Below are 27,866 nucleotides of genomic sequence, written 5' to 3' on the forward strand. Positions count from 1 at the left end.
CATGCACAGGCAAAGCAAAAGCAAAGCAGCTGCCGTTGAGCTCAGCATATGAGAGCTCCAAAGGGGGGTGAGGGCAGGGCGGTAGCTATCATATATACATATGCATTACTGATATGCATATGGTGGCTTTAACTTTGTGATATTATAGCCAGAATAGAGACAACAAAAGTTACACTGAGCGCAAGTTAAGAGTTATCATAATCATTCGATTTTGAGTTAATGAAAAATATGAACACAGAATTGTTTTAGTTAGTTTAAGTCTGTTATTTAAACTCATTACAGACATTACCGCTCTCATTTCGGGCTATGTTATTATTGTTTACAGTTTATGTTAAAGATAGGCTGTTATTATAGAGCGTAGTCTGTAGTTAGCTGGTCGCCTACAAAATATATACTTCAACTTAAAAATTATCCAAAATTACCCCAAAACAAATATTTTCAAAAGACAAAATTCCAACTAAAAATGTTGTTTAAAATGACCAACAAATTTTTTAAGTTATTTTATCACGTTACTTTGTTAACAAATATTTCAAAAGCTTCAAATTCTGATTTCTACTAGATTAAAATAAATGTTTTAATTGTTTGCTTTAACTAACTTGAAGTAATCTTAGGCTCGATACAAATATGCGCTAAGTGAGCAACTTCTTAACCAACCAACTATATGAAGTCAGCTTTAACTTAAGCAATCTTCTCTCTATTCTCGCAGTGCAGTCACAGAATAGCAGAGAACGTGAATTGCCATTAGCTGTAAGCTGGCAATAGATATTGAAGCTATGCAGCTGTAAGCACTTTGCACCTGCTCTTGCCTCTAATGATAATTTGTCCGAAATTGGGCAAGTCACACGAAAATCTCTCAAGTTGCCTTACCGAACAGAAATGTAATTTGCATGCTGTGATAATTGTATGAAACGCTATAAGCAAACGCTTGGCCCTGATGCACTTACAATTGATGCCAAGCATTGTCTAATTGTTCAATTTCAAGTTAAATATGCATGTGTGTGTGTGTGTGTGTGTGGTTGGAGCTGAATGCATCATTGAGTTAGCTTAAAATGCAGCTGCAGACAAAACATAAATAACAAATTGATGGAGCATGCAAATATAGCTTAAAGTAAAATGTAATTGAAATAAATGTTTAATGTTGTAATTAGAGTACAGTTTTGGCTGGCAGCATTAAAACTTTAGTATAATTGTTTTAAAGCAATAAAACTGATTGCTTAAGTAGACTTAACTGTGGGGCCAACAGCTGTCGGTTTTGAGGCCAAGTCATGGAAACTGATCACTAACAATTGCTAATAAAATCAAAAGCTTCAAACAACTTTTGCAACGCCCACATTGTCTGTTTACTGTCAGTCACACCACACCCACTCCACTCCGTACTAGGTCGCCGTAGTCATAATACTCGCTCTCACTCTCTACCAATTCACATTCAATATTCGTAGCAGGCGGCAGTAACAAACTCGTAGCGACCTCAGCTGTGTGTAGCACACACATTAGTTGAGCCCAACTGTCTGTGCACAAGTTGGCGGAATAAATAAAACTCTCTATGCTTCAAATATATATACAGACTGTTCAAAGTTTTGTAGGTGGTGGCGTCTGTTTCACCTGGAAATTTGCAAAATATTTGCATGCCAAACTTTAGCCATAATTTCCAAAGGCGTACGGTAGCAGTTCTTGGTACCAGGCCGCTGGCGCTTTAGCTATTCTAAGTCCTTGTTTTGTTAGCCTTTTTAGTCGACTTTACGAGTATTTGCCAATTTTTGTGGTATTTCTATGCTTTTTGTAACGCTTGCGGCTTCGGCTTCGCTTTCATCATTGTTGCCTATATTTTTGGGCGCTTTCTATTGATTTTTGGCACTAGAGCACTAGAGAGCCCCCAAGCGCAGTTTTTTCTAACACGTACAGTTTACACAGAGAGATAGAGAGAGAAAGTTCGCATTTGAATGTGCAAACAAAACTATGAATTCGAGAACTGCGTAATAAATTTATACATAGAATATAGAAGATAAAGCTAAGTCGAATTTTGTATACAGTTTATTATTGAAGAGCTAAAAATTTAATTCGAAGCGATAACGATTAAGCGATTGAAATAGTTTCGAATTCAAAAATTAAATACTTTTTACAGAAACAGAGACTTTGCGAATAAAACAATTAATGCGAGAACTGCGTATTAAATTTATACAGAAGACAAAGTAAAGTTAAATTTTGTATACAGTTTATCTATTAGGTATCTAATTAGAATCGCTAACGATAAGGCTAATGCTTTCCATTCGGAAAACAATGTAATTAAATTAGATTATGGGCACACTGAAATAGTTTTGAATTCGAAAATTAAATACTTTTTACACAAAGACAGAGTTTGCAAATACGAAAACTGCATAATAAATTATACAGTAGATAAAGTAAAGTCGAATTTTGTTAGGATCTCAACATTTAAGCTGAGGCTAATGCTATCGAAGGCAATGCAATGCAATTAAATTAAAATATGGGCACACTGGCATCCAATTCGAAAATTAAATACTATCACAACTTAAAGCTTTTTGAACAACAATTTATTTTTTTACAATGCAAATACTTTTAGTTCTCACTTTTGTTGTTTACAACTATGTAAGCCTATTGAAACTATCCGATATGCGAAGCTAACTTATGGGCTGAGCTGCAGCTTCAGCTGATTGTAGATTGTAGTGTAGTTTTTTTTACGCTGCAGCGGTGTGTAAAAAATGATTTTTTAAACACACACACACACGCAACAAAGAGCGCGTTAGGCTAACATGAAAGCTGGCAATAAATGTTTGCGGTTGCCATGTTCGAATGCGCAGCAACAAAAAATCATAGCACACTTTTGGGCATTTACACACCAGCAAACACACACACACACGCATTAATATAGCATACAATGCTTTTGACCACAAGAGACCATCATTTTTTGGTTATTTTCTAGTGCAAAACCAACTCTGGATATTTGAGTTAAAAATTTAAATGCTGCGCACACTGTTTATTCAATCAAGACAGCCCCCACTTGCTGCAACTTTAGCTGACCTTGAGTATAAAATGCATAAAATTTGTCCCCTCCAGCAGCAGCAGCAGCAGCAGCAGGAAGCAAAGTGAGACTTGAGTGTTTTGCAAAGGCAACGCGTGTCTCAGAGCCAACTAAACGAAGCGTGCGATACTCATGCATATTTTTATTATGCCACGCACTAGCAGCTCCCAAGCGAAACTTAACGGCTCTTTGTGGTCCGGTAAAACCCGCATATATTTTACTTTTTTTTTTTTTGTCAAGCAAGTGGGGTGCCTGCCTTTGTGTATTTATTTTGCTTTGCGTTTGACATGCATTGAGCAAAAGTCTGCATAAATGTTAACGAAATCAAAAGCTCAAAGGCGTCTTACTGGCGCTGCGATGTTTCAGTTGCAAATCCGCGTGGCAATCTCGTCCAAATCTTTTTTGGTTTGGTGCCAAAACAACAACAGCAACAACAACTGTAATCCGCCCAAAAATTGTTGGCACAGAGGGGCGTGCACTTTGTGCATGTCATGCCCACATAGAGTAATGAATATTAACTAAGCGTGCTTAAGAAGTGAAAGCAAGCATTTAGTATAGCGTTCTACAAATTGCTGCAGCTCGACAATACACTGAACAAAAGTTGGTGGCGCTTATCAGAATCAGCATCAAATTAAATTACGGACAGCAGTTAGCCTTGTTTATGGGCTTGCTGAAATGTTTTGAATTTCAACTAAAATTGGCATTGCTTTTACATTGATATAATCGTTCGTTACAGCTATCTAGCTGCTTACTATCTCTATAGCCTTTTTTTATGGATCTAATAGAACTGAGCTGCAGGCAAAACTGTTTAAAGTTGCGCTGTGTTTGCTTTGAGCGACTTTTAGTTCGCTTTTTTATTAAAACTTTTGACCTTGTAATTAGACAGCAGGCTAATTAAGATAACTAGAGCTTGAAACTAGCTTCAAACTTATGCCATTGTATTGACAAAATATGTTTGCGGTAGCTGCTGTGGCTTAAATTGAGCTTTTAACCTGGCACTAACTATGACAAGCACTCAAAAGTAATTGCCAAAAACTTTGTCCGCTACACCTGAATAGCTTAGCGCTGACTTCTCGTTAGGCTGCGTAATCAGCAAATTGATTTAACTAATCAAACGTGCATAAATATAAAAAAAATTATTTATATATATAGAAAAAAATTAACACATATTCAATAAAAATGTTGATTGCGTGCGATTCATAAAAATACGCAATGCATGCAAAATGGCAAACATTGTGTCAAAGAAAACTTTTTCCTTTTGCCAAATTGAATGTCAACACGCGTAAAAGACACACACACAGACACACAAATACATAGAGAGCAAGCCAAATATAGACAAATCAGACAGAGGCGCTTGGTCCACGTGCTTTGCAGCTTGTTTATGAGTATTGACACGCTTAAAGGCTGCTGCTCCTCTGACTGCTGTTACTGTTACTTCAATCAAATACCAATTACTCATACGCCACGTTCGCACACGCGCTGCCTTTGCTTACACAGCCCATAGCTATTTACACATATTTTGCATAAGTAGCTTTATTTTCGCAATAGTTTAAAGCTCATTTATCAAACTGGCTGCTGCTGAACTTTTAGTTTGACCAACTTGTTTAGCAGGCTTATCAGGCGTCTACTTACTAAGTCGACCAGCTGTTCGGCGCCCACCTATAGTCTATGATTGATTGAAGTGTGCTGGCAGTTTGACTTGCCTGTCATTACTAGGCCAACTAGAACAAGATGTCAAGGGCGTTGCTGCAACTTTTATAAAGCGCACATCAATTTTCAAAAATATAAAGCAAATTAAACAAGCAACGTGTAGTTTAACTTTGCCCATGCCTACACACATACAATTGTATTGAGCTTAAGTCTATCAAATATGCAAATTCCACAAAATTTTCTCAGCCGCAGTAAGCTGCGCTTATCGGCCAAACCACAGACTGTCTGCTGGCTTTAGAAGGGCTCAGCAGTTCATGTCAAAATTGTGGCAGACCGCATATCAAAATATCTCTAGACTGCAATTGCTTGAATCGCTCTCCAAGGCCAACGACCTTGGACAGCTGCTGAGCTGAGCATGTGCGCGCCTGGGCGTATGATTATTGCGTATACGCAACGGGGTCACTTTAACTTTATGAATTATACATGTGGCAGCGCCACAAATTTCTTTGTGAACTGCCTCAATAGAATCTGCGTGTTGCCGCTTGCTCATAAATGTTTAAAGCACCTGCAGGAGCAGGAGCAGCAGCAAAGGCAGCTGTCGCCGCTTTTAGGCAAATTTGTTACCTGTTGGAGAGTTGGGGCCACATTAGCCACAATCAATGTGCTGCAACCAACAGCAGAGGCTTGTCGTCTAGTTTAGTTTTCATTTATACGCAGCATAAATCACATGCGCACTGAGCTCTCTAACTAAAATGTAACTCGTCAGCAGCCGTTGGCATTCGAATGAGAGGGGAGAGGGGGGGGTTGGTGCGAGGGCTTCGTTATTTATTCATAGCGCTGCTGCTTCCACAGAGTGTTCAACGATTTTTGGTGATGATGATGTGGCAAGTAGTAGTAGGCAGCACACAAAGACGCGTCTGTATGCTGCCCCCCAAAAAATAAATAGAGTAAACCAAAAGCGTTTGCCGCAAAACAATGCGACGCCTTGTTTGCCATTGTTGGTTGTAGCTACGTGTACGTGTATGCTTAGCATTGCGTAAAATAAATCAACACACACACATAGACAACACATAGAAACATCACACAGTTGTTAACGTTGGCAGGCTAACAAATTGCCAAAACGTGGCAAACTCTCGACGCTGCCTGCCTGCAACCAAAATATGCTGCAAAATGAATAAAAATGAGTCCAAATTAAGCAGTTGCCGCCGAGTCTCTAAATGAGCAAATACTTGCACTCTGGCACACTCATAAGCAAACAATTGCAGAAAAGCCAAAATTACGCCACAGCATAAAAACAACAGTTATCAAATGACAGGTGTTTGTTAAGCCAGGCAGGCAGGCACGCTTTGTTTAGCTTAAATGACTGCAAAATTAATTGCTTGAATTTAGAAAACAAATGCAACCCCAAATAAAGCGCTTACAATATTTATTGCCCTATTTGTTATAAATTGCAGCTTATTACAAAAGTTACTGTTCGAAGCTTAAGAGATTTAATCGAAATATTTTACAAAGTAAAAACCGATTAAAACAGCAAACTGCACAGCAAACAAAATGCACAATAGAAGCTGCAAACTTAGCGCTGATTGCGCTGAATTGTATGCAACAAAATGGAAGCATATATATAAACAAATATATGCAGACTATAATGCAAGGCAAACAAAAAAAGAAACTATAGAAATTGCAGTTTCATATGGCAGCTTGTTAAAATTTTGTGCTCTTAATTAAAAATGCATTTTCAGCGTCAGTTTCTAATTAACTTTTATGCATTGCACATATGTATGTATATAACATATAACGGTATATATGTATGCTTACCGCTGCCACTGAGCACGGCGCGCATTATTCAATTTTGCTCTCCGAGCCTTATAGCCAACTGAGCCAAAAGCGAAAGGCAAAGTCAAGTTTGCGCTGCCCTGCACAAATATAATTAAAATGCTCAAACGGGCAAATGACTCGAATGCTAAACGTCAGCGCAATAACAGCAGCGGGGCAAACAAGTAAACTTGTCATTTAATTTGCCACTGAAAGCAGCTCAAAGTGAAAGAATCTATTGAAATTGCGTGTGTTCGTGGGCGTTTCAGCTAACAGCAACAGCAGCAGCAACGATAGCGGCAAGAACAACGACTTAAATAGAGCAGTAAGCTTGGCTGGCAAGGCCAATCAAATAAAGGCAAATGCCTTTTGATAGCGTCTATATTCGATTTTTAAATTGCTTGGCTGAAATTTAAGCTCCTACTACGTTCAATGCTCTCAGCCTCAAAACCATAAAACAACAAGAACTTTAACAAAAAGTGTTGCATTTCAAAGACAGACACACACTCGTTCTTTGTGTGGGTTTTGCTATGCCGTCTGCAATTGTGCATTTTCTATGTTGTAGCCATTTTTTGTTTAAAACGAATGTTGTGTTATTTCCGTCAGAAGAGTAATTAAACCTACAAAGGCGTGCAGCATTTCAACACATGCCGAGGCTAACTGCGCGGGTAGCTGCAAGGGTTTGCTTAAAACGTTTGGTTTCATCGATAGTATCGATATAGTCATCGATGGCTTCAGAGCTTTAACTAGCACTAGTTTATTAATCCGATTTATATTTTAATATGTTAAGTTTAATACTTACGCAATTATAATTATTATATATTAAATATTACCTATTCTTATCGATAGTATCGATATAGTCATCGATGTCCACAGAACCTTAACCAGCATATTCGTTTATCTAAACTTCAATTTATCTTGAATATTTTGATTTATATACTTGTTGCTTGTGATCTCCAATTTTAATTATTTAAACTCTGACTTGTCTATTAATAATTTAAATATAGTACTTCCAAGTACTTGTACTTATTTTTATATTGCAATTGTGACCTAGTTTTTACTATAACTACTACTTCAATCAAAGTGTGTCCCCCTTTTATTTCTACTACTATTAATACTGAGCTAAACAAGTGGAAAATGCTTTACAGCATAAACAAAACTAATTGAATTATGCCTAAAATAAATGTCAGAGAGGTGGTAGGCACTTGGCTATTTATATGGCAACCCTCGCACGGTAATGTGCATTTAGCTTCACTGGCTTCTTATGGCCAACGGACATTTGCGGCACTGCGGTGGCCTGCAGAAGACAACGAGCAAGCAGCAAGGACACTACAAGTAATGCCCAGAGTGCGAGCGAGATAGCAAGCAAGCAACCTGTGCACAAAACATTGTAAATAAATTGCAAGAACTGGCAGCAGTTTTGTGACCAGCAGTGGGAGCAGTGGGGGCACGCAAGCGAGCTCAATGGTAATGGGTTTGGGGGTAGAGATGTCTGTCTGCCATTTTGACCTGCGGGCGCTTTTGTGTTAATTGCGGTTGCATTTAATTACAGTTCGTTGCATTTGCCCAGTGTGGAGCACAAGTATAAGAGCAGAACACACACACACACACGGGGCACGTGCGGCTTGTCGGACTGTCCAAGTGTTGGACCCACACACATGCTTACCATGCCGTAGCAAATGACTGTAGCCGCTCAGCGAATAGCTTAGCTTTTAATTAAAAGTTAAAAGAATTTCGACTGTTTGACGTTGCACACAGCACAGTGGCTGCCAAACTGTTTTCGGGCAATATTTACGCAAGCGGCAATAATTAGCAGGCCAAACAGGTGTGCAACAGCTACAAAGCAAAATCAGTTGACATAGGCCAAGGCACAAATGATTTGCATAAGCTGCAAGCTAATGACGTTATATGCTGACCAGGGCTGCATAACATTTGCTGTTGCTGCTGGTTTGAAACTTGACTAATCTACAGTTTTATTGACTAAACGTTAAAGTTAATTGCTAAAGGCGTTAATAATATCCACAATGCTCACATAGGTGCCCACAATGCCGCCAAAGAAGCCAAACAGCAATAGCAACAAATTGCACCAGAGTCTAAAATTAAAGCGTCCATAGCCAGTTTCATATTGCACACAGATTTGCAGCAGAGCTGGAAAAATAAGACCCAATATGGATAAGCAAAAGCTGCCCACAAGCGATAGGAACACGGACAAGTCTGGTATGGCAACGGCGCAGGCAACTGTAAATTAAAAATGTGAGAAAATTACATTCATTTTAAGCTTTGCTGCCAGCTTACAAGTCAACAGCACAATGCAGGCACGAAAGAGCAGCTCGAATAGCGTATGCTTGGATGTATCTTTAATGCGTTTGCTCAGATATTTGCCCCACACAATATTTGCTGTGACATAGCCCTGCAGCGCATATGATATATATGTAGTAATGGCAAAGAATATCTTAACCACCTGAGCCATACTGTAAACAAAAACAAAGTGTAAAGCATAAGAATGCAAGATTAAATGCACTTCAAATTAAATTGATAACCTCAAGCACTTAAGACTTTACAAGTGCTCAACTCACATTTTCTCTTGAGGTATATTCAATGTCACGCTGCCAAGCGCCTCTGGGCCATATTTCCAGTAGCCAAAGAAGCCCAGCAGCACATATAAGAACAAGACAATGGACATGCCCCAGTTCATAATGCCGCAGGGCTGGACATAGGCGCGCGGCGTAGCCATATTTTCCTCTATAGCCAAAATCTGCAAACGAACTTTAGTTAGAACAGCCAATTATACAGTTGCTGCATTAAGTATACGCACCACGCCCACCGCCTCCAAGGCAAACAACACTGTGCCAAAGAACGTTGGCAGCTTGCTTACTTCAACAAAAGGCTCGCGCTCACTTAGCGGCGGCAAATCATCAAATATATAATACAAAACCATGCCGAAGCCTGTAAATAACAACTTGTAGTTAAAGTGTCATAGATAATAAATCAAAATATTTACCTACAAATAGCAACAAGTTGGCGCCGCTCGAAAATGGCGCTAACACTTTCAAGTTGCGTATGCTGTAGATTAGCAGCAGTGGCACTATCAGCAGACACATATGTATGCGTGCGTCCCAGACGACCAAATGCTCATCCACAAGCTGTTTGATGCTCTCCGCTATGAAGACAACATAGACGCAGCAAATGCCAAAGTGATAGAAGGCCAGGAAACCGTCAACAAAGGGACTGTGAAATAGAAAGGGAAATGCAAATTTGATTTAATAAAAGAGCCAAGTGCGTAGTTGAGTGCACTCTTTATACAACTTTTAAGTGTGAATAATTCATCAGCTATTTATCTAAACGTTGTAAAATTTTTGGCATTATAAATCTATCAAAGTGTATTACAACTTACGTAGCAATAGGCACTAGACAACGTAATGCGGGCGGACCTTGTTGTAAGCCCAACTTCATGGCATCCGAAAAGCTTACGTAGGGCACACGCTCACGCTTGCAAAGCTCATACATCGAGTTTATCTACAAAAACAGAATAACGGGTTACAAAATGACAATCACTACATCATTAGTTCTCACTTAATTAGCTTACTTACCAATATATGCAAACAATACAAAGCCAAAGAGCCTATAAGTATCGTAAGAATGACGCCATTAATGTAACCCGCATGCGCAAAGGCGCTGGGCATGGCCAGCACTCCAGTGCCTATGGAAGCCTTCAGGAAATGCGCAAAGGTCTGCCAGTTGCTAAACAAAAATGAAGAATGTTTTTTATTTAAAAAGCTTAACAAATTGCGCTTAGCTCACTCACTTGGTTGGATTCTTCACATTGCGATGCATATGCGGATCGTAATCATCGTTGGTATCCAATTTAGCCTTGGCACTTGTCGGATATACAATTGTGCCATTCTTATTATCGTTGTCGCTAAGATAAATATATATAGTAGAGTATATGTTATAGTTTTGATTTAAGTCAGTGCACTGAGGGGCGACACAAGCGCGTTTGTATCAAAGATTTTATTGAGCCTGATAAAGCAACCAAACACAATTATAAATATTTATGAGGCCACAAGAAATCGATAATCATAAAAGAATTATTACTTCTGCAACGCTAGCCATAAGACTTAATGGATTTTTAAACGTGCACATGATAATTCATAATCGTAAATTTTGACCAATTCTTGTTAATACTTTGCCACTAATGAAATGAAGTTTTTTTTGCAAGTAAATGCTTGCAAAACGACTCTAAATATTATTTATTTACAATTTCTCTAGCTAATTTCGTAGATTTTATCTACTTATATTAATCTTTATGGTTGTTTTGGTGTCAAGCTCATTCAAAAAAAAACTTTTTAAATGAGTTAGAGCGTGTAATAAGCAATGCAATAAAAATTATTGTCATCTTTGTTAGCTTATCCGTTAGCTAATACTTTATAGCCGCAACACTTTGGGTAATTTACTCACTGCATTGTCAGCTGGGAAATAAAATTATTTGATAAAGCTACTGCTGCTTGCAGCAACAGAACATAAATCGTTTATCACACACGCGATTGTTAAGATAATGGAGATACACTTTCGACTAACACTCAGTGGGTATGACTAGGATGTGAGTTAACTACTTTGCGTGCTACGCGTAGTTTGCATTAGTTATAAGCCGTTATTTTTTAGAGTGTGCAAACGAGCAGCTCAACGGTTAGCTACCAACTAATTAACGGCATGGCTAAGCAGCACTACGTAAGTTAAACTTTTCATGTTTACGAGATAAAAATTGCGATAGTAATATTGGCAATAAAAAAATATAAGCTTTAATGCGCTAGTGTTCAACTTGAAATACTTTACCGACAGAAGTATCTCATATCTTAAATATTTCCTCTTAAGAAAAGCTATATCGAATCTATGAGACCTTAGCATAGATTTCAATAGCAATTTCAAACCTCTGTAAAAACAATTTAATATTATCAAGAAAATATAATCTTTAATGTACTAGTTGGTAAACTTAAAATATTTTAACGACATATTTTCAGAAATGTTTCAAATTATATAGTTAAAATTGCTGTTTAAAAAATCTAAAACTGAATCGAAATAAATATGAAAGACCTAAGTGTTCAATATTTTTTAAAACAAATTTGACTTTATTTGAGTAGACCTCAGTAAAAGAAAAACTATTTACGCTTCATTACGCTTTGAAAGATCGATAAATGTTTGATTTTTTGAAGTGTAACGTGCTTATGTAAAGCTTTACACCCACTGTTAACTAACATAAACTCTAACAGCCAAAGCTTACAGCCAGCAGCGACGATCGTATCTAACAGTGCCATTTTGAGTTTAAGCTTTTTCTTTATTTGTTTTTATTTTTCGTTGCTTTAGCGCACATTCCAATGAAAAAAACTGTTGGAAGCGTACGCGTTGTTCGTTTATCGCAAACAATCTATTACAATTGTTGTCGCTGGCGGTGTACAAATAGCCGCTTAAAGACTCGCTAAATTATATTATATATACCATACGTAACAATAATATTAAATCCAATGGAAATTAAACGCAATTATATAAATAATAATAGCAACAACAACCAGTTTTTATATGCATGTTAATAAGGAAATTTTCCTATTGTTTTGACAACAAGTGAAAACACTCTCTGTGACAAATTCAATGTGTATGCGTTAATGTTTATATTAACAACAAATATATAAATTAACATATGTAATATACGTATGTAAATAATAAAAATCACAGCGGAAAACAAATATAAATATATATATTTAGCCATGGTCTACTCCATTAAGGTAAAGACGAAAAAAATTCCAAAAATATTTTTATTACCATATTTAAAACTGTTTGTCTGGCTTAAACTTGTTTTCTCTAAACGTTTTGCCGGCTGGAGAGTTTTAGGTAGAGAGCGCCCATAAACTGTGGCTCTAAAATTATAAATGTATTCGTAGTATTTTGGCAAAAGCCAGACATTTTAATTGGTCTATATACACGCGCCGCAAATTGCTAATGTATGCGTGTCTATGATATATAACAAACACTTCTCTCACTTAACTCTCTCATAGATAAACGCCATCAATTCTATCAGTTGTCAATTGACCATCGCAGCATATACAACATTTTTATTATTGCGACACCCAGTTTACCCGATTAGTTGAAAAATGTGATTATCTAGTAAACAATTATTGTATTACGCAGTTCCAACTCAAGTAGGGTATACTCTAAATTTTAATTACAATAGCTTAAGAACACGCAACCCTGAGACACAAACTATTATTATCAAACAAGAAACTATTTTTATTCTTTATTAAATTAACAGTTACATTTCAAAGTATAACGTCAATTGAATAAATTACTAAGTGCATTAAGGTTACTTAAATATAGAATAATAATATACAACAAGCTTGTGTTTGTTTAAACAAATGCAATCTAATATATTTTTATAAATGCCATAGGTCGTAGTTGAAAATTCTTTTCAAGTCGTTATTTTAAGCTTAGCTAATTACATTGCTTAACTACTGCACAATTAAAATCAATAGAACAAAATATAATCATTAAAATGATGATCAAACAAGAAGAATCTTTAAGTCAGTTCAATCGCTTAAAGCCAATTAAGCTGTCTACGTAAACAAGTATAAACATGACTTAAAGGCTACTTAAGCTTTAGCAGCAATAATGTAACAATTTAATTTACTTTTATCAAAGATAAACGCTCGCCAAACGATGCAAGTGTATCTAGTCTTCGTTGTGTAGTATATAATTGAATTTACTACTACTATATGCAACTATTTCAACCACTTGATTTGTTGTAACCAATTAATTGCAGTTGCAAGCGAGCGCAGCAATTGTCATTTAATGGGCGTAGCGTATTAGCGTTGGGGGCTCAGACCCTATAGACTAGACAGCTGACAATACGTGCATTCTGTATACCAGGCGTATACTTAATAGCAAAGCTAATGATAAGACCTAGGCAACAACAGCAACAAAAACGACATCAACTAATTTCATAAGCTACTAGCGTTATTCATATCTCAAGTCTAGCTGATAGCGATAAGTTATTATTATTTTTGTCAGCGTTTTGTTATGAGCCAGCGCAGCGGGCTAGCCCATGCGATCGCCTGCTTTACACTATCAGATCAAATACAAAATTGTTTTTAGTATCAAATTCAACATGTTGATGGTAAGAAGTGTTTGTGTGTATACGTAATAATATTTCGCCAGTGTTACCAAAATTGCGCATGTGAATCACCAGAGAGCTACAAATCAAATCGAATCGCTCTGCCATATCAGCAAAGCTCATAGTTTACGATAAGATCGATGACATTCGATTCGTAGACAAGATTAAATGAGAGCAAAGCTATGAACTTGAGGCTATTTTGGGTTTGCCTTAAATACTGCGCTCTCTATATATTATATTTCCCTCTTTTATTAAAGCTTATCATTGTTTGCCGTTATCAGGCAAACCTAGCGATCTACAAAATAATTTATTAAAACATTTGTTTGTTTGGCTTGAAAATATTTTGTTTGCATTTATTTAAATTAAAATGAATGACATAAATTTTATTGAAATATCATAGTCTAAAGCTTAGATTATTTATTTTGCTTGCAGAACAGCGAAACTGGTGAGTTTGAGTATTTTTATGCCGATACGACGAGTGTGAAGCAGCCCGAGTATGATGAAGAGACTGGAGAGCCGGTGAATGGTCAAATGAAGGTGCGCTACCGCAAGCATGGAAACTTCCATATACCCAAGCATTTTCTGCGTGGCACCATCTGCGATGAGGTGGATCAAGTGCTGGCCAATAAGTTCCAGGTAATAGACATCAAGGCCACACATGTGGTGGGCAAAGCAGCATTCGATGAAGATCTAAACAAGCCGGCGAAGGCGACGCCTGGCTATGAGCGTGAGGACTTTATGGACATGGATGGTGTCAGCAATGTAAGTTCAAACGCTTATATTATATACCATGCTGCTTAATTTTGGACTGCAGAACATAATTTTAGGCTATGAGCGCAACCATTCCTACTTGCTCGTCCTCATACCCACGCTCTTCTGCTGGAACTTCATGGTGTATGCGCTGCTGGCGCTGCTGGAGTGTGTATTGCACATGATGTCGCATCACAAGAACTCACTGACGATGCAAAAGGATTTATACTTCCGCAGCCCACTGCATATGCTAACCTCACAGTTCTGTGCCATTTGCCGCACCGAGAGCGATTCCAAATATAATCGCACATTTGTCATACTCAACAAGGAGCAGCGCAATGCTCATCGCTTGGCCACGCTCAAGAACATGGCCAAGGCCATGGGCTGACGAACACACATAATATTATTTACAAACAGTTTATACAAATTTAATATTTGTAACACGCGCTCAATAACAATAAATGCACAATTTATATCACTCGATTTCCCGTACAGTTTCCGTTTACATTAGCCTCAAACGGGTATTTGAGCCATTGGCTTGACATTGGGTGAAACTGTAAACTTGGCGCCAGTGCAGGCTACAATATCGTCCACAGTGTAGCCGCTCGGCTACCTCGATCAGCGTCAGTCCCACGCCCTTTTCCGACTTGGAACACGGCCTTCTCGGAAATGATCAAGTCAATGACTTCCTTGCCTGTCAGCGGCAGTGAGCAGCTTTCCAAAATCTTGGGTGAACCGTCGCGCGCATTGTGTTCCATTGTAATGATGACCTTAGTGCCAGGTGCAGCGACCAGATCCATAGCGCCGCCCATGCCCTTAACCAGCTTGCCCTGCAATGTAAATTGTTCGGTTTTTAAATATATTCAGCGAATCTTTAAGTTTTGTTACTCACAGGTATCATCCAGTTGGCCAGATCACCAGTAGCCGATACTTCCATGGCGCCCAGAATGGTCAAATCCACATGACCGCCTCTGATCATGGCAAAGCTTTCATCGGAGCCAAAGTAAGCAGCTCCAGGTACAACAGTAACGCTCTCCTTGCCCGCATTTATCAAATCCGGATCAACTTTATCCTTGGTGGGGAATGGACCCAAGCCCAAAATGCCGTTCTCTGATTGCAGCATGACACTCATGCCTTGAGGTATATAGTTGGAGGACAGCACTGGTATGCCAATGCCCAGATTTGCGTTCATGCCATCGCAGAACTCCAAAGCGACACGGCGAGCAATGCGTTCACGCAAAGCTTGCGCGGGATTTGGAGCGGCAGCAGCTTGACCCGCTTGCTTGGGCTCGGTTATACGCAAACGCTCCACGCGCTTGTTGTAGTTGCTGCCCTTATAGATGCGCTTAACATAGATGCCAGGCACATGGATCTCATCCGGCTGCAGTGCGCCCACAGGCACAATTTCCTCCACCTCAGCAACAGTTATCTTGGCCGCACGACACATGGGCGCATTAAAGTTACGCGCTGATTTGTTGAACACCAGATTGCCCAGCGCATCCGCCTTTTGTGCCTTGACAAAGGCAAAGTCAGCAAAGATAGACTCCTCCATGACATAGTTGCGGCCATTGAATGACTGCACGGGCTTCTTGGCGCTCGATTCGATAACCTTGCCGTCGTTAGAGTATTTAATGGGTGCGCCGCCCTCCTGCACCAGCGTGGCATAGCCAGTGGGTGTATAGAAGGCCGGAATGCCTGCGCCGCCTGCTCGAATTTTCTCCGCCAACGTGCCCTGAGGAGTTAGCTCCACGGCCAGCTCGCCGGCCAAATACTGACGCACCAGTTCCGTATTCTCGCCCACATAAGAGCCAATTACCTTGGCGACTTGCTTTTGTCTAATCAACACACCCAAACCACAGTCGTCAACACCTGTAGATAAGATATTATTAGCTTCGATTAGGATTTTTATGTCAGTCTGCCTTACCTCCATTGTTGGACACTGCTGTAATGTTCTTAACGCCCTTTTGTTTCAATGCGTCGATCATCTTCTCGGGTATGCCGCAAATGCCAAAACCACCAAACAGTATCTTGGAGCCATCCTTAACATCCGCGACAGCGTCATTAGCCGACTCGTAGATCTTACCCTGCTGCCGCTTTCCAGATGTTGAATAGCAGGCAATGAGCTAGAAATAGTTAAGAGAGGCAGAGAGATTAAGAGATACAAGTGACAGCAATTTGCATACTTGTTTAACAACGACTGCTGGTGTGCGTGAAGGCCTTACGTAACGTAAGTCTATTTAATAAATTAAATTGTATAAAGCACGAAAGGTGCGCGGAGCTTGACACACGCTACGCGTGGGGTGATTATAATCAAAACAACGCCTTATCGACGTACATGAGACTCTCACTAGCCAGACGCGAGTCAATCTTTATCAATTACTTGCTGTTTTTGTTATTGTTATTGTTTTATACTGCCACTGAACTATTTTTAGCACATCAACATGTGGTTGTTAAGCAAGTATCTCAAAAGTAGTTTGCAATTAAATACAGTAAAGCAAGCAATTTAGCATAAATTATTTGCTTAGCTATAGATAAGCAGCAACAAGTTTATCTATTTATCTGCACATACATACATACATACATATGTATATGTACATATTGCACAGTAAAGTATTTGGGAATATATTTTTGTCTTTTATTGCCGATTTCATTACCTTCAAAGTTGGCTTTTGTGCAGCCAAGCCTCTATATGCTATAAGTCCACGCAACATTTTGACTAATTGTATTTAAATTGCACTTTAAACTTAATAAAATTATTTACAAAATAAAATTACAAATACGCTCAGCGTATGTTGTTAAATTCCTGCGCTTCCTAACAGACGTATGTTGGTACTTTAAGTTTACAGCGATTTAACAGCGTGCGTGAGTGGGACAACATGACGAATATCGAGCAAGCCTATCGAGCACAAATTTGAGTAACGTGAAGTTAGCCGCGAGCGCAATGGCGGACACAAAAGCGGTGGAGAGAAAAAAATATCTGTAAGCAGAAGCGAAAATCTGTAGTAATTAAATACGCTATAGCAAAAACAAAATGTGTATTATCATTAATAGAGTGAGACAATAAACTATAATAAAGTGATACGTGCATAAGGCTTACAGTGCGCTCAAGTGTGATAATATGAAGCGAAAATATGATTACAACAAAATCAGTGTTTGTAGTGTCAGTGGGGAAAATTGGCAATTGCGTACGTTTATGTAAATGTTGAGAATAACAAGAACGAGAAGAAAAATTAAAACGCGCAAATCGCAATTGCTGTTTAAAAGTTATAAACTGTTTATAAAGTAGCTGCGGCGCGCGCTTTACAAGTGTGTGCCTGTGTGTGTGTGTGGGGAGCCTGCAGTTGGGGGATAAAAAGAGGCGCGAAAAATACGCTACAAAATGGTTGTCTCAAAAGACAACAAGCGTCGACGTAAGGAGACTGAGACACCGCCAACAACAGCTGCGGCTGTAGCAGCGGCAGTGGAGTCATCACCTGAGATGCCTAAAAGGTGAGTAAAAAATAGCAAACCCCACACTACTCCTCCCACCCCGTGCCATTAATTTAGCGATGAACAACAACCCCATCAACTGTTAGATCTTTATGTTAATAAAGCTATGATGATGATGACAAAGCAACAACAGCGCCATCTGGTGCCTGCTGTTTGGCATCTAAATGTATATATGCAATGTATATACATATGTATGTACATAAGTGTACAACGCATAACAAATTTAAATAGATTTTGTTTGCTTTGATTGTTTAATTAAATGGTAATAAGCTTTGAGCTGTTTTTAGCTTTAAACAAGCCAAGTTAACAACACCGGCTAGCGTAGTAGCGTGGCGCTGTTGTTGTTGTTGCTTTTATTCTGGGTGCTGTAGCTAAAGGGCTGATTCGCATTTGCCCTTTGGTGGGGGTGGAGAGGGCATGTGTATGCTTGCATGCAATTAAATACGTATATGTCTGTGTTGTTGTTTTAGGCTTTAAATTTTGAGCTTAATTTGTATCAAATTGCATTTTGCTGCCAATTAAAATTTACTTATATATATGTTTGCTGCCTTCTCTTCCCCTCTCTCATGCTTTCCCCTCGTCGACAGAACAAAGGTGCAGGCACAGCGTAAATTTGCCCAAGGCCAAAGCGCTCCCAACTCTGCTGCCGCAGCGGCTGCAGCAGCAGCGGCGGCAGCATCAGCATCATCATCAACTGGACCCAGCACCTCAACAGATAGCAATCAACCACCGATTGAGATACTACCCAATAAGTGCCCCAAACCTCAGGATTTTCTCACCTTTCTGTGTTTTCGCGGCACGTCCGCGCTGCCTGCACATCTGGACTACCTCAATCAGGGCAAGCCTAATGAGCCCACAGCGAACACAACACCAACTAGCAGCAGTAATCACAACAACAACAACAAGAAAAAGCCAAGCAATGTGAAAAAGAAACGTGGCAGACCGGCCAAAGCAGCTATAGCAACGACAGCAGGCAGCAAAGCTGCAGAGGATGCAGCTGATAAAGCAAACAGTGATAAGCCTGAAGTGGCCACGCCCCCACCGCTGATGTTGGCGGGCGCAGTGCGTAAGCGCGCCGAGGTGATAACTGATGGCAATCGACGCGGCATGCGACGTGGCGAAACGCTTAAGCGACGCTCGAATCGTGCCACCAACAAAAATTCGGAGGACCACAAAGCAGTGCAGCCAGACGATGACCAGGAGGAGGATGATGAGGATGAGTACTTTTCAGCGCATGACGCCAGCTCACGCAATGGCGGGCGAGAGGAGACGCCCGCCAAGTCGGATATAGCAGCAGCTGTAACAACACAAGCGCAGACGAGGCGCGGACGCAAAACAGCGGCACCAATCGCACCGGCTGTGTCACCTGCTGTTACCGAAACCAACAGCCTGGTGGGCAAGGAGAAGGACAAGGCGCCGGTGAAGCGAGTGCGTCAGCGAGAATCACCCATCTTTATACCCTCGCCCGAATCCTCAGGACGGATGACGCGACAGCGAGCTTTTTTTGAGCCGGTAAAGGTAACGCCCAAGCCAGACGAGCCGCCAGAGGAACCGGAATCGCCAGCGTCTGAGGAGCCAAAGTCAAAGCAGCAGCCGGCGCCCAGCAAAGAGAAAGTAAACTCCAGCATTTATGCCAAAGATGCCAAGCAGCTGGAGAATGGAAGTGCGCACGCCGCGGAGAAGAGCTTAAATGTCTTTGACTTTAGCTCCGATGATGAGCAGCCTCTGGCCAAGACCATTAAGCTAAAAAAAGGTGGCAAGAAGGGAGCAACAGCAGCAAATACAGCAAACGTGCGAGCACGAAAATCCGCTGGCAAGAAGACAGAACCGAAACAAGAGGAAGAAAAGACGCCAACAAGCACGCCAAGCAAATCCGAAGCAGAGCAGCCCAAACCCAAACGTGGTGGTGGAAAGGCGGCGGCAAAAAAGAAACTCATAGCTGAGGAGTCGCCAGAGGAAAAGGAGGAGGTGGTAGAGGAAAAACAGCCGGAGCCGGAGCTACCCAAAAGTCGTAGTCAAGCCAATGCACGGCCAGCACGTCGCAGTAACAAGGCAAACAAATCCCAGGAGCGTCGCTCAGCAACTCCCAGTGCCAGTCCACAGCGCAGCCAGCGGCCATCGCGCAAGACCAAAGAGGCGGCGGCCATCTATATGGGCATCATTGGGCACAAGCTGCAGCTGGCCGACGATGAGGATGATGATCTGTCGCTGAGCAGTTTTCCTGACATACCCAATGTAAAGAATATGGAGAAAATGGAAAAGGAAATCAAGAAAAAGGCCAACAAACCAACAACATCCTCAGCGGCACTAGTTTCTGAGGAGTCAACAACAACAACAACAGCAGCCACAGCAGCTACATCAGCAACTGTTGTCACAGAGCCAGCACCAACAACAGTCTCAACATCTTCAGCAGCAGCAGCAGTTGCACCTCGACGTGGTCGTCCACCCAAGCAGGCAAAGCCGCCGGCAGCCAAGCCACAAATTGAGGGAATGCTGGTAAAAAAGGGTGCACTGGCGTTGGCCAAAGCAAAGTCCGAACAACAACAACAACTGCTGCAACAGCAGCAACAAAAAGTCGACTCTGATGCAGAGGAGGATTTTTTAATCAACGAGGAGCTAAACGAAACGAAGCGCAAGCTGGAGAAGAGTTTTAGCGACTCGGATGATGAGCCGTTGGCCATTAAAGTGCAGCCAACGGCTGCAACAGTTGCTGCTGCCAGCACAACAGCAACAGCAAGTAAAACTAGCAGCAGCAGCAACAAACAAACAACAACTACAACAGCAGCAACACCAACAACAACAACAACAGCAGCAGCAACAACCATCACAGCAACAATAATAACGCCGCCTAAGCTGCTGCCAACACCAGCGCCGCTTCTCACACCAATTCACAACAGCGGCATCACCACACAGTTAACGATGCTGCCGCTGACGGCCAAGCCCTCATTCAACATTTCACCGCCCAGTTTTGGCTTCAAAGCGCTGGAGAAAAAGTCACCCGTGCCCACATCCAAAATACTTAATGTGCCGGCAACTTATGCGCTGCCCTCAACAGCAGCCATCGTTGGTATTCCAATTGCCTCAGCAGTGGGCTATACCAAGACTTCATCCTATTTGCCACAAGCATCGCCGCATTATCACAACACCAACTATGTGCGGCCGCCCACATTTGTGGGCAACAAGACACCGCAACATCCGTCGCCGCAGCTGTCAGCGGCAATCTCAACAGCAGCAGTCGTGGCGGCAGCAACATCACCTCTAAAATATCAAACGACGCCCACAACCTATCCACCGCCCATTGAGGCCTATCAGTGTCCCAAGATTAATCCAAATTTTTTAACACCAAAATTTGAGCGCACCAGCGTTTTGCCACGCAACAACATCAGCATCAACACTAGCAACATTATGAACAGTAGCCACAATCTGCATACGCTGAGCAGCTTTAGCTCGGTGGCAACAGCAGCAGCCGCCGCCGCCACCACCACCACAACAACAGCAGCCACAGCAATCACACGCAGCACCTTGAGCAACTTGACCGCGCCCATTAATAGCATTGTGCCCATTGTGCAACGTCCGGCGGTGAATCTTAGCCTAACAACAGCTGCAGTAGCATCCATAACGCCGCCGGCAGTGGCCTCCACATCAGCCGCAGCTGCACAACAGCAAATGTCCACGCCCACGCAAAGTCCGTCTGTTCATAATAACAACAGCAACAGCAGCAATGCGGTTGATCCTTTAAAGGATGAAATCGGCAGCATATTGGCGCAGGTTACGCTCATGCCCAGCAAGGAGGAGTCGGGCAAGATCTTTGGCATTGCCAGCGTCAGTCTGGCGCAAAGTTCCGGCCCAGACAATACCAAATGCACGCTGGGTAAATGTGGATCCATACACAAGCCTGTGCTGGGACCTGTGGTGCCCACCGAGAGCTACTTCGGCGATACGCTGTCCAGCAAGGAGCGCCGCAAGGCGAAGGTTAACATGACACATGAGCAAATACAAAAGTGGCTCATCGAATGCAGCAACAATCCCGACGATATACACGATGATCTTGAGGATGAGTACGATGAAAGCTTGCGGCAAGTGCAAGTGCAAACGCCACCAGCGCCGGCCGACAAAGAGAGCACCAGCTTTAGCAGCTCCTCGAAAAATACGCGCATGGAGCTGGGCAAGAGTGAGAGCGCTTGGTCGGCCAAGGGGCCATCGCTGAAGGCCACGCCCGTGCTGCTTAGCAATGCAACCACAGCGGGAGCAACTTGCGCCAGTCAGCGCAGAGAGACGGACATGGACAACGATTCGGATCTGCTGGAGCTTGACAATCCCTTGACGCCTGTCAATCTTACACGCAAATCCCCGTCTGTGATCAGCGAAAAGAAATTTGTAGATAAGAAAAGCAAAGCAGCAGCTGCTGTTGCTGCTGCTGGGGCCAAACGCAATGCAAATGCCACGCCCACGCCGCCTATCAGAGCGCCCAAGGCTACCAATAAGAAAAAGGAAGCAATAGCAGCAGCAGCAGTAGCGGCAGCAGCCACTGTTAGCCCACCAACTGTTCCAGCCAAACGTACGCCTGTTTATCAAAGTCAAGCCAGAGCCAAAGCGCAGGCAAACAAGCAACAGCAGCAGCAGCCACAGTTGCCCGCAGCCAAAGCACCAGCAACATCAGTATATGCCTTTGGCAAGGATGAGGAGTCAACAACAACAACAACAGGTGCAGCCAAGGCCAACGCCAATAGGCGGCGACAAGCGGACAATGAAGCAGCAGCAGCCACTGCAGCAGCTACAACACCTACAGCAGCTTTGAGCGAACGCTCGCCAAGCAAGAAGCGCGCTGCAGCAGCAGCGGCAGCAACAGCGGTGCAACTTACGCTCAGTCCAACAGACAAGCTGGAGAAGCCAGCAAAGGCCACAGCCAAGGGCAACAAGAAACAGCCGCCGCCGTCAAAGGCAGCCGCGCCAGCAGCAGCAGCGGCAACAGTTGCTGATGCACAAGCCGATGGCACAACCTTTTATATACCGCTGCAAGGCGGTGGCGGTGCTGCAGGCGCTGCTGGTGGCATACAAGCGGTGGCTGTCAAACTGGGCAGAGAGGGACCCGATGGGCCTAATCAGAAAGTTGTCATGCAGGCCACATTGGTGACCAAAGCACAAATGGATACCAATACCAAGGGGCTGCCGGATAATGAGCTGGTCAAGACGCTGCTCAATGCAGCAACAACAACAACCAGCACAGCAGCAACAGTTGCTACTGCTGTTGCTTCCACAACAACAACAACAACAGCAGCAGCTGCACCCACGACGACGACAACAACAACAGCCGCTAAAGCCAATAGCTCTGCTTTGGTGCGTGTCAATTCCAGTTCCTCCTTGTATTCCAGCTCCGCTAAAGCTGCCAACGCCACAGCAGCAACAGCTACTGTGCCTGGCGCAGCAGCCACTGCCGCCGCCAATGCTTTAGCCAAAAAGTATAAAGACGACACGCCCATCAAGATGGCCAACAATACCGCCTTTCCACGCCATGACGATCCCACACAGATGGTCGAGGCGCCCATCTTTAAGCCCACAGAAAAGGAGTTTGCCGATCCCATTGAGTTCATCGAGCGTATAACGCCGATTGCTGCGCGCTTCGGCATCTGCAAAATTATACCGCCGGCCAGCTTTAAGCCCGAGTGCCGCATTTCGGATGAGATGCGTTTCAATGCCTATAATCAGTATGTGCACAAGATGCTGCATCGCTGGGGTCCCAGCGCCAAGGAGCTGAGCGCCATCAAAAAGTATCTTGCGACGCAGAGTATTGTCATGAATCATGCACCCTGGATAGGCGGCATGGAGGTGGATCTACCACGTCTCTATCACACGGTACAAGAGCTGGGTGGCCTCAAGGAAGTGATTGAGAAAAAGAAGTGGGCGCGTGTCGCCGAAGAGATGTGCATACCCAAACTGGCACAAGATCGTGTTACCAAACTCGACGACATCTACTGCAAGTACTTGCTGCCCTATGACACGCTCTCGCCAGCGGAGCGGCAGAAGCTGTTCGATGAGGTCGAAGCGGATTGGGCCAAGCGCGAGGCACGTGCGCGACGCAATGCAGATCGTTTTGTCAATAGCACCGAGAGCGTATCCAATGAAGAGGAGGATGTGTCCAGTGATGAGGATGATGAGTCCGAGGAAGAGCTCGATGGTGTGTCTATGGAGTGCATTGTCAAGGGACGCAGCATGCCCTTGAGTCAATTCTATCGCATTGCGCGCAATACCATGGCGCTGTGGTTCAAGAGCACCGATCCAACAGTCAATGAAGTGGAAGCAGAATTTTGGCGCCACGTTGCCGTCCGTGATAGTCATGTGTGCGTGCATTCTGGCAGCATCGATAGCTCTGGCTGGGGTTATGGTTTCCCCAGTCCCGGACCCAAGGGCAAGGGCTCCAACTATGCGCGACATCCGTGGAACCTCAAAGTATTGACCAACAATGCCGGCTCCGTGCTGCGTTCCCTGGGGCCTGTCATGGGTGTTACTGTGCCTACGCTACACGTCGGCATGCTCTTCTCTGCCTGCTGTTGGTATCGTGATCCGCATGGTCTCTCCTGGATTGAGTATCTACACACAGGCGCCTCCAAGCTCTGGTATGGCATACCCGATGATCAGAGCGCCAATTTTCGTTCCGCCCTAACATCGCTGATACCCACGCATTGCCAGAACAAGACCATTTGGCTACCCTGTGATACGGTCATGGTGCCACCACACATGCTCACCGATCGTGGCGTCTCCTTGTGTCGCATCGAGCAGAAGCCAGGCGAGTTTATTGTCGTCTTTCCACGCGCCTACACCTCAAGCGTGGCCAGCGGCTATGTTGTCTCCGAGAGCGTCTACTTTGCCACTATGTCCTGGCTGGATCTGGCCAAAGATGATTTCAGAGTGCGTAGCGTAAATGCTTCATTACCTAAACAACCATTTTAAATATTCATATTTGCTTTCAGGATATACATGAGAGCTGCGAGCCGGCCATGTTCTCGCTGGAGCAGCTGCTGTTTGCGCTAGGCTACGATCAGCGCGTCAACCTGGACATACTGCAGCAAATGTTGCCCATGCTAAGTGACGTTTGCGAGAAAGAGTCTGCAGCGCGTGAGCAACTACGCGTAAGTTTTCTTTTATAAATGAATGCATAAACACATTTCTAATTTGTTAAATTTTGCAATGCAGGCCGCTGGTGTCACCGCCACGGAGAAAGTGCAGACAGAGAAGGGTCAGAAGGCTAAGAAACAACCGCCATACAAGTCCATCGAAAGCGAGTGCGATCTGTGCCGCGCCAATCTGTACATATCTATGGTGCGCACCGAGGAGGGCAATGTCTATTGCTTGCAGCATGCGTTAAAAAATCTCAACAATGGCAATATACAGGCCAAACAGTGCAAGATTATCTATGCCTACAATGTCGATGATATACAGCAGCTGATACGGCAGTTGCAAGAGAAGATTCAGCACAAGGCAACGGTGAAGAAAAAGTAGCAGAGGCGACGACGCTACTAAAAGCACAGCAGCGCAATAACTCTCACCACAGCGTAATCTAATTAATCCATATACGCAATCTGTGTATATATTTGTAGTATATGCATATGCATACATATACATATACATATGTATGTGTAATGATCTTTTTGCAATTTGTAATTTTGACTAGTTCAACAACCATTAACGTTAAGTGAAAAGCAAGGAAAAGAAATGTATTTTTTAGGGTAACGCGTTTGCAATGAATTTTTGTTTTCCATTTTATACTATTTTTGTTATTAACTAACATTTGTATGTGTGTGTTATTTTTGTAAATATATATATAGATAAGTGTATTTAGCATTTAGTTTAGCTTAGGCATTGATTACGAGTCGCCTCAGTTGAAAAAGGAAAGAAACAAAGATTTATACTAAACAAAAAGCGTGTGGCAATTTCTACTATACTTTTTATACAGAACCTACAATAATAACTAATGATAATAATAATAGTTGTATGGATGCAAATATATAGAGAGAGAAGCAGTTAAGAATTGTGACTAAAAACTACAGAAAATTAAAAAACTTCCTACGCTTCTTTTAGACTTGAGCAACTTTATAAGGCCCGTTTCAGTTCCAGTTTGAAATAAATAAAAGATTTAACATTTTGCGTTGTTCCAATGTATGTATATTTATGTAGTTATAGTTATAATACAATATTTAATTAACAAGTGCAACAATAAATCTTAACTTCACATATTTAATGCTGCACTAATTATTCATAATGAGCTATACACACACTTGTGTATATAAGTATATGGTATTTAATTCTATCCATTTATTTTAGTTTAGGCAGTAAGCTGGACACAAGTCCCTACAACTTAATCGCTATTGAAATCCGTAAGTACAGAGTTTAGGCTAAGTATCGTACTAAATAGATCCGCAATCAGTGGTGTGCATCTAATTTTTTGGCTTCTTGTTGGGCGGCATACAATCGCTGGACACCGTTGAACGTTTTACGCCAGAACTTGAAGATGTAGCCTTGCCCACCACATCCTCCAGCTGGCGCTTTAACTCCGATACCTGTGTGCATAGCTCTGTGATGCCACCCAGCGCTTCCTGTAATCGACGCTCTTGCGCTTTGCGCGACCACTCCAAATTACGCACCTTAGTGGCGAGTTTTCGCTGTTCCGCAGCAGTCCTCTGTAGCTGTCTAACTAAACGGTGAGGATCAATACCTGTGACTGGGGTGGTGGACCCACGTGGTGGCATTGCGTTGGCCAAGAGAATTGCCTGCTGCACCATGGCGTCTACCTTGGAACTATTGGAGTGCACACATGGCAACTCAGTTGCATCCTTCACTTTGTGCATCCTTACACGCTTTAGATTGACACCGCTAAAACTTATGTCGCCTAGGGCGCCGCAAACAACTACACGTCCCGTTGATGGACCAGCCTCGCCTAGCTTAATTGATGACTTAAAGTTGACGGCAATCTTTTCGTCAAAATGCTCAATAGCCATGGAAGAGATGTCTCGAAGCTCTTGCAGCACTTCGTGTGGCCGCAACGGTTTTGTTGTACTGACCAACAACTTTAGGATGCTGTTAATCTCGTCGAGCACTCTGCCTGGGATAAAACAGCATATGCTTAAGTCTATGAACTTGGAGTAGGTCATAGTTAGCATTGAAATGCGTGTCTCAATGGATGTCAATATGTCAGAGTGTCGTGCCAAAATGTGATTCCTGTAAACGACAAAGTTTCCTCACAAATGTTTCTACGACTTTCAATTGCTCCTTCGACTTACCGTCGCTCTGATTCTCGACGTGGCAGCATGGCTTTAATGCGTTTAAAATTCTTGGAGTGCTCCTGAACGACCTTGTTAAAGCCCGTATTCAGCACCTGTTGACATATGTAATTGAAACGACCACACACCTAGCACGCAATAGAAGTTTATAGAAGCACACAGATTAAAATGTATTTTTGGTTTGCTTAGTGAAAAATATGTATCTATACATACTTCTCGCTTTCTGGCCACTTCATCATACGAAAGCATCTCCAATATATCCATCAGAACAGTGTCTGGTAGATCAAGGATATTCATTATCACTATTTTCCCTATTTTGGCTATTTTGATGATTTTATCAACACAGAATTGGAAACTTTAGCCTGATTTGCAATATGTATTTGTTATTTGGAATCACTATGGATGACAGTGCCGGCAGCTCAAAAGTATCGAAGGGTATCGACCTTGTTATAAAATAGTCTTAGTGCATTTCTGCTCAATTTGGATATTATGTATGTGATAGGTAGGTGAATAAATTATTTAATATTATTCCAGGTATTGCTTTAACACTATTAAGAGCTTTGAACTTAATTATCGATTAATTGCCATTCACAGGTGCATTATAGAGTTGTCCTCAGTTGTCAACACTATTACAAGCCGGTTTTAACGGAACTTTAAACGTTTTGTGAAGAAAAAGGCTTAACGGAACTTTAAG

The 27,866-nt window shown here is 42.3% G+C and overlaps 5 protein-coding genes across 7 annotated transcripts; 2 read left to right on the plus strand and 3 right to left on the minus strand.

The window, feature by feature from the left end:
• Positions 1-8,430: 8,430 nt before the first annotated feature.
• Positions 8,431-11,179, minus strand: LOC108599143 (proton-coupled amino acid transporter-like protein CG1139). The gene is made up of 9 exons (XM_033293645.1): positions 10,958-11,179; positions 10,305-10,418; positions 10,090-10,240; positions 9,894-10,015; positions 9,501-9,727; positions 9,315-9,445; positions 9,076-9,254; positions 8,795-8,970; positions 8,431-8,737 (listed from the first exon to the last, which is right to left on the minus strand). Exons 1-9 carry the CDS (start codon positions 10,960-10,962, stop codon positions 8,493-8,495), a joined length of 1,350 nt encoding a protein of 449 aa, XP_033149536.1. The 5' UTR covers positions 10,963-11,179; the 3' UTR covers positions 8,431-8,492.
• A 699-nt stretch (positions 11,180-11,878) lies between these two features.
• Positions 11,879-14,891, plus strand: LOC108601008. Of its 3 annotated transcripts, none has more exons than XM_017988875.1 (3): positions 11,879-12,276; positions 14,091-14,420; positions 14,473-14,891. In XM_017988875.1, exons 1-3 carry the CDS (start codon positions 12,259-12,261, stop codon positions 14,794-14,796), a joined length of 672 nt encoding a protein of 223 aa, XP_017844364.1. In that variant the 5' UTR covers positions 11,879-12,258; the 3' UTR covers positions 14,797-14,891. The 3 variants fall into 3 exon arrangements, with proteins under 3 accessions (XP_017844364.1, XP_017844366.1, XP_017844365.1); XM_017988877.1 differs by having other exon boundaries at positions 14,486-14,691; XM_017988876.1 differs by lacking the exon at positions 11,879-12,276 and adding an exon at positions 13,614-13,661.
• On the minus strand, positions 14,829-17,163 carry LOC108601007 (succinyl-CoA:3-ketoacid-coenzyme A transferase, mitochondrial). Its single transcript, XM_017988874.2, is given in 6 exon segments — positions 14,829-15,011; positions 15,013-15,051; positions 15,053-15,238; positions 15,301-16,277; positions 16,333-16,531; positions 17,063-17,163. Coding segments are annotated over 6 exon segments (1,548 nt in total). The 5' UTR covers positions 17,120-17,163; the 3' UTR covers positions 14,829-14,921.
• Positions 17,164-17,386: 223 nt separating this feature from the next.
• On the plus strand, positions 17,387-26,128 carry LOC108600220 (pneumococcal serine-rich repeat protein). Its single transcript, XM_017987643.2, has 4 exons — positions 17,387-17,897; positions 18,485-24,803; positions 24,866-25,024; positions 25,089-26,128. Exons 1-4 carry the CDS (start codon positions 17,788-17,790, stop codon positions 25,392-25,394), a joined length of 6,894 nt encoding a protein of 2,297 aa, XP_017843132.2. The 5' UTR covers positions 17,387-17,787; the 3' UTR covers positions 25,395-26,128.
• Positions 25,708-27,548, minus strand: LOC108600219 (F-box only protein 28). Its single transcript, XM_017987642.1, has 3 exons — positions 27,386-27,548; positions 27,173-27,300; positions 25,708-27,110 (listed from the first exon to the last, which is right to left on the minus strand). Exons 1-3 carry the CDS (start codon positions 27,467-27,469, stop codon positions 26,330-26,332), a joined length of 993 nt encoding a protein of 330 aa, XP_017843131.1. The 5' UTR covers positions 27,470-27,548; the 3' UTR covers positions 25,708-26,329.
• Between the last annotated feature and the right edge of the window lie 318 nt (positions 27,549-27,866).

Source organism: Drosophila busckii, chromosome 3L (genome assembly GCF_011750605.1).
Source record: "Drosophila busckii strain San Diego stock center, stock number 13000-0081.31 chromosome 3L, ASM1175060v1, whole genome shotgun sequence".
Classification (NCBI taxonomy): Eukaryota; Metazoa; Arthropoda; class Insecta; order Diptera; family Drosophilidae; genus Drosophila; species Drosophila busckii.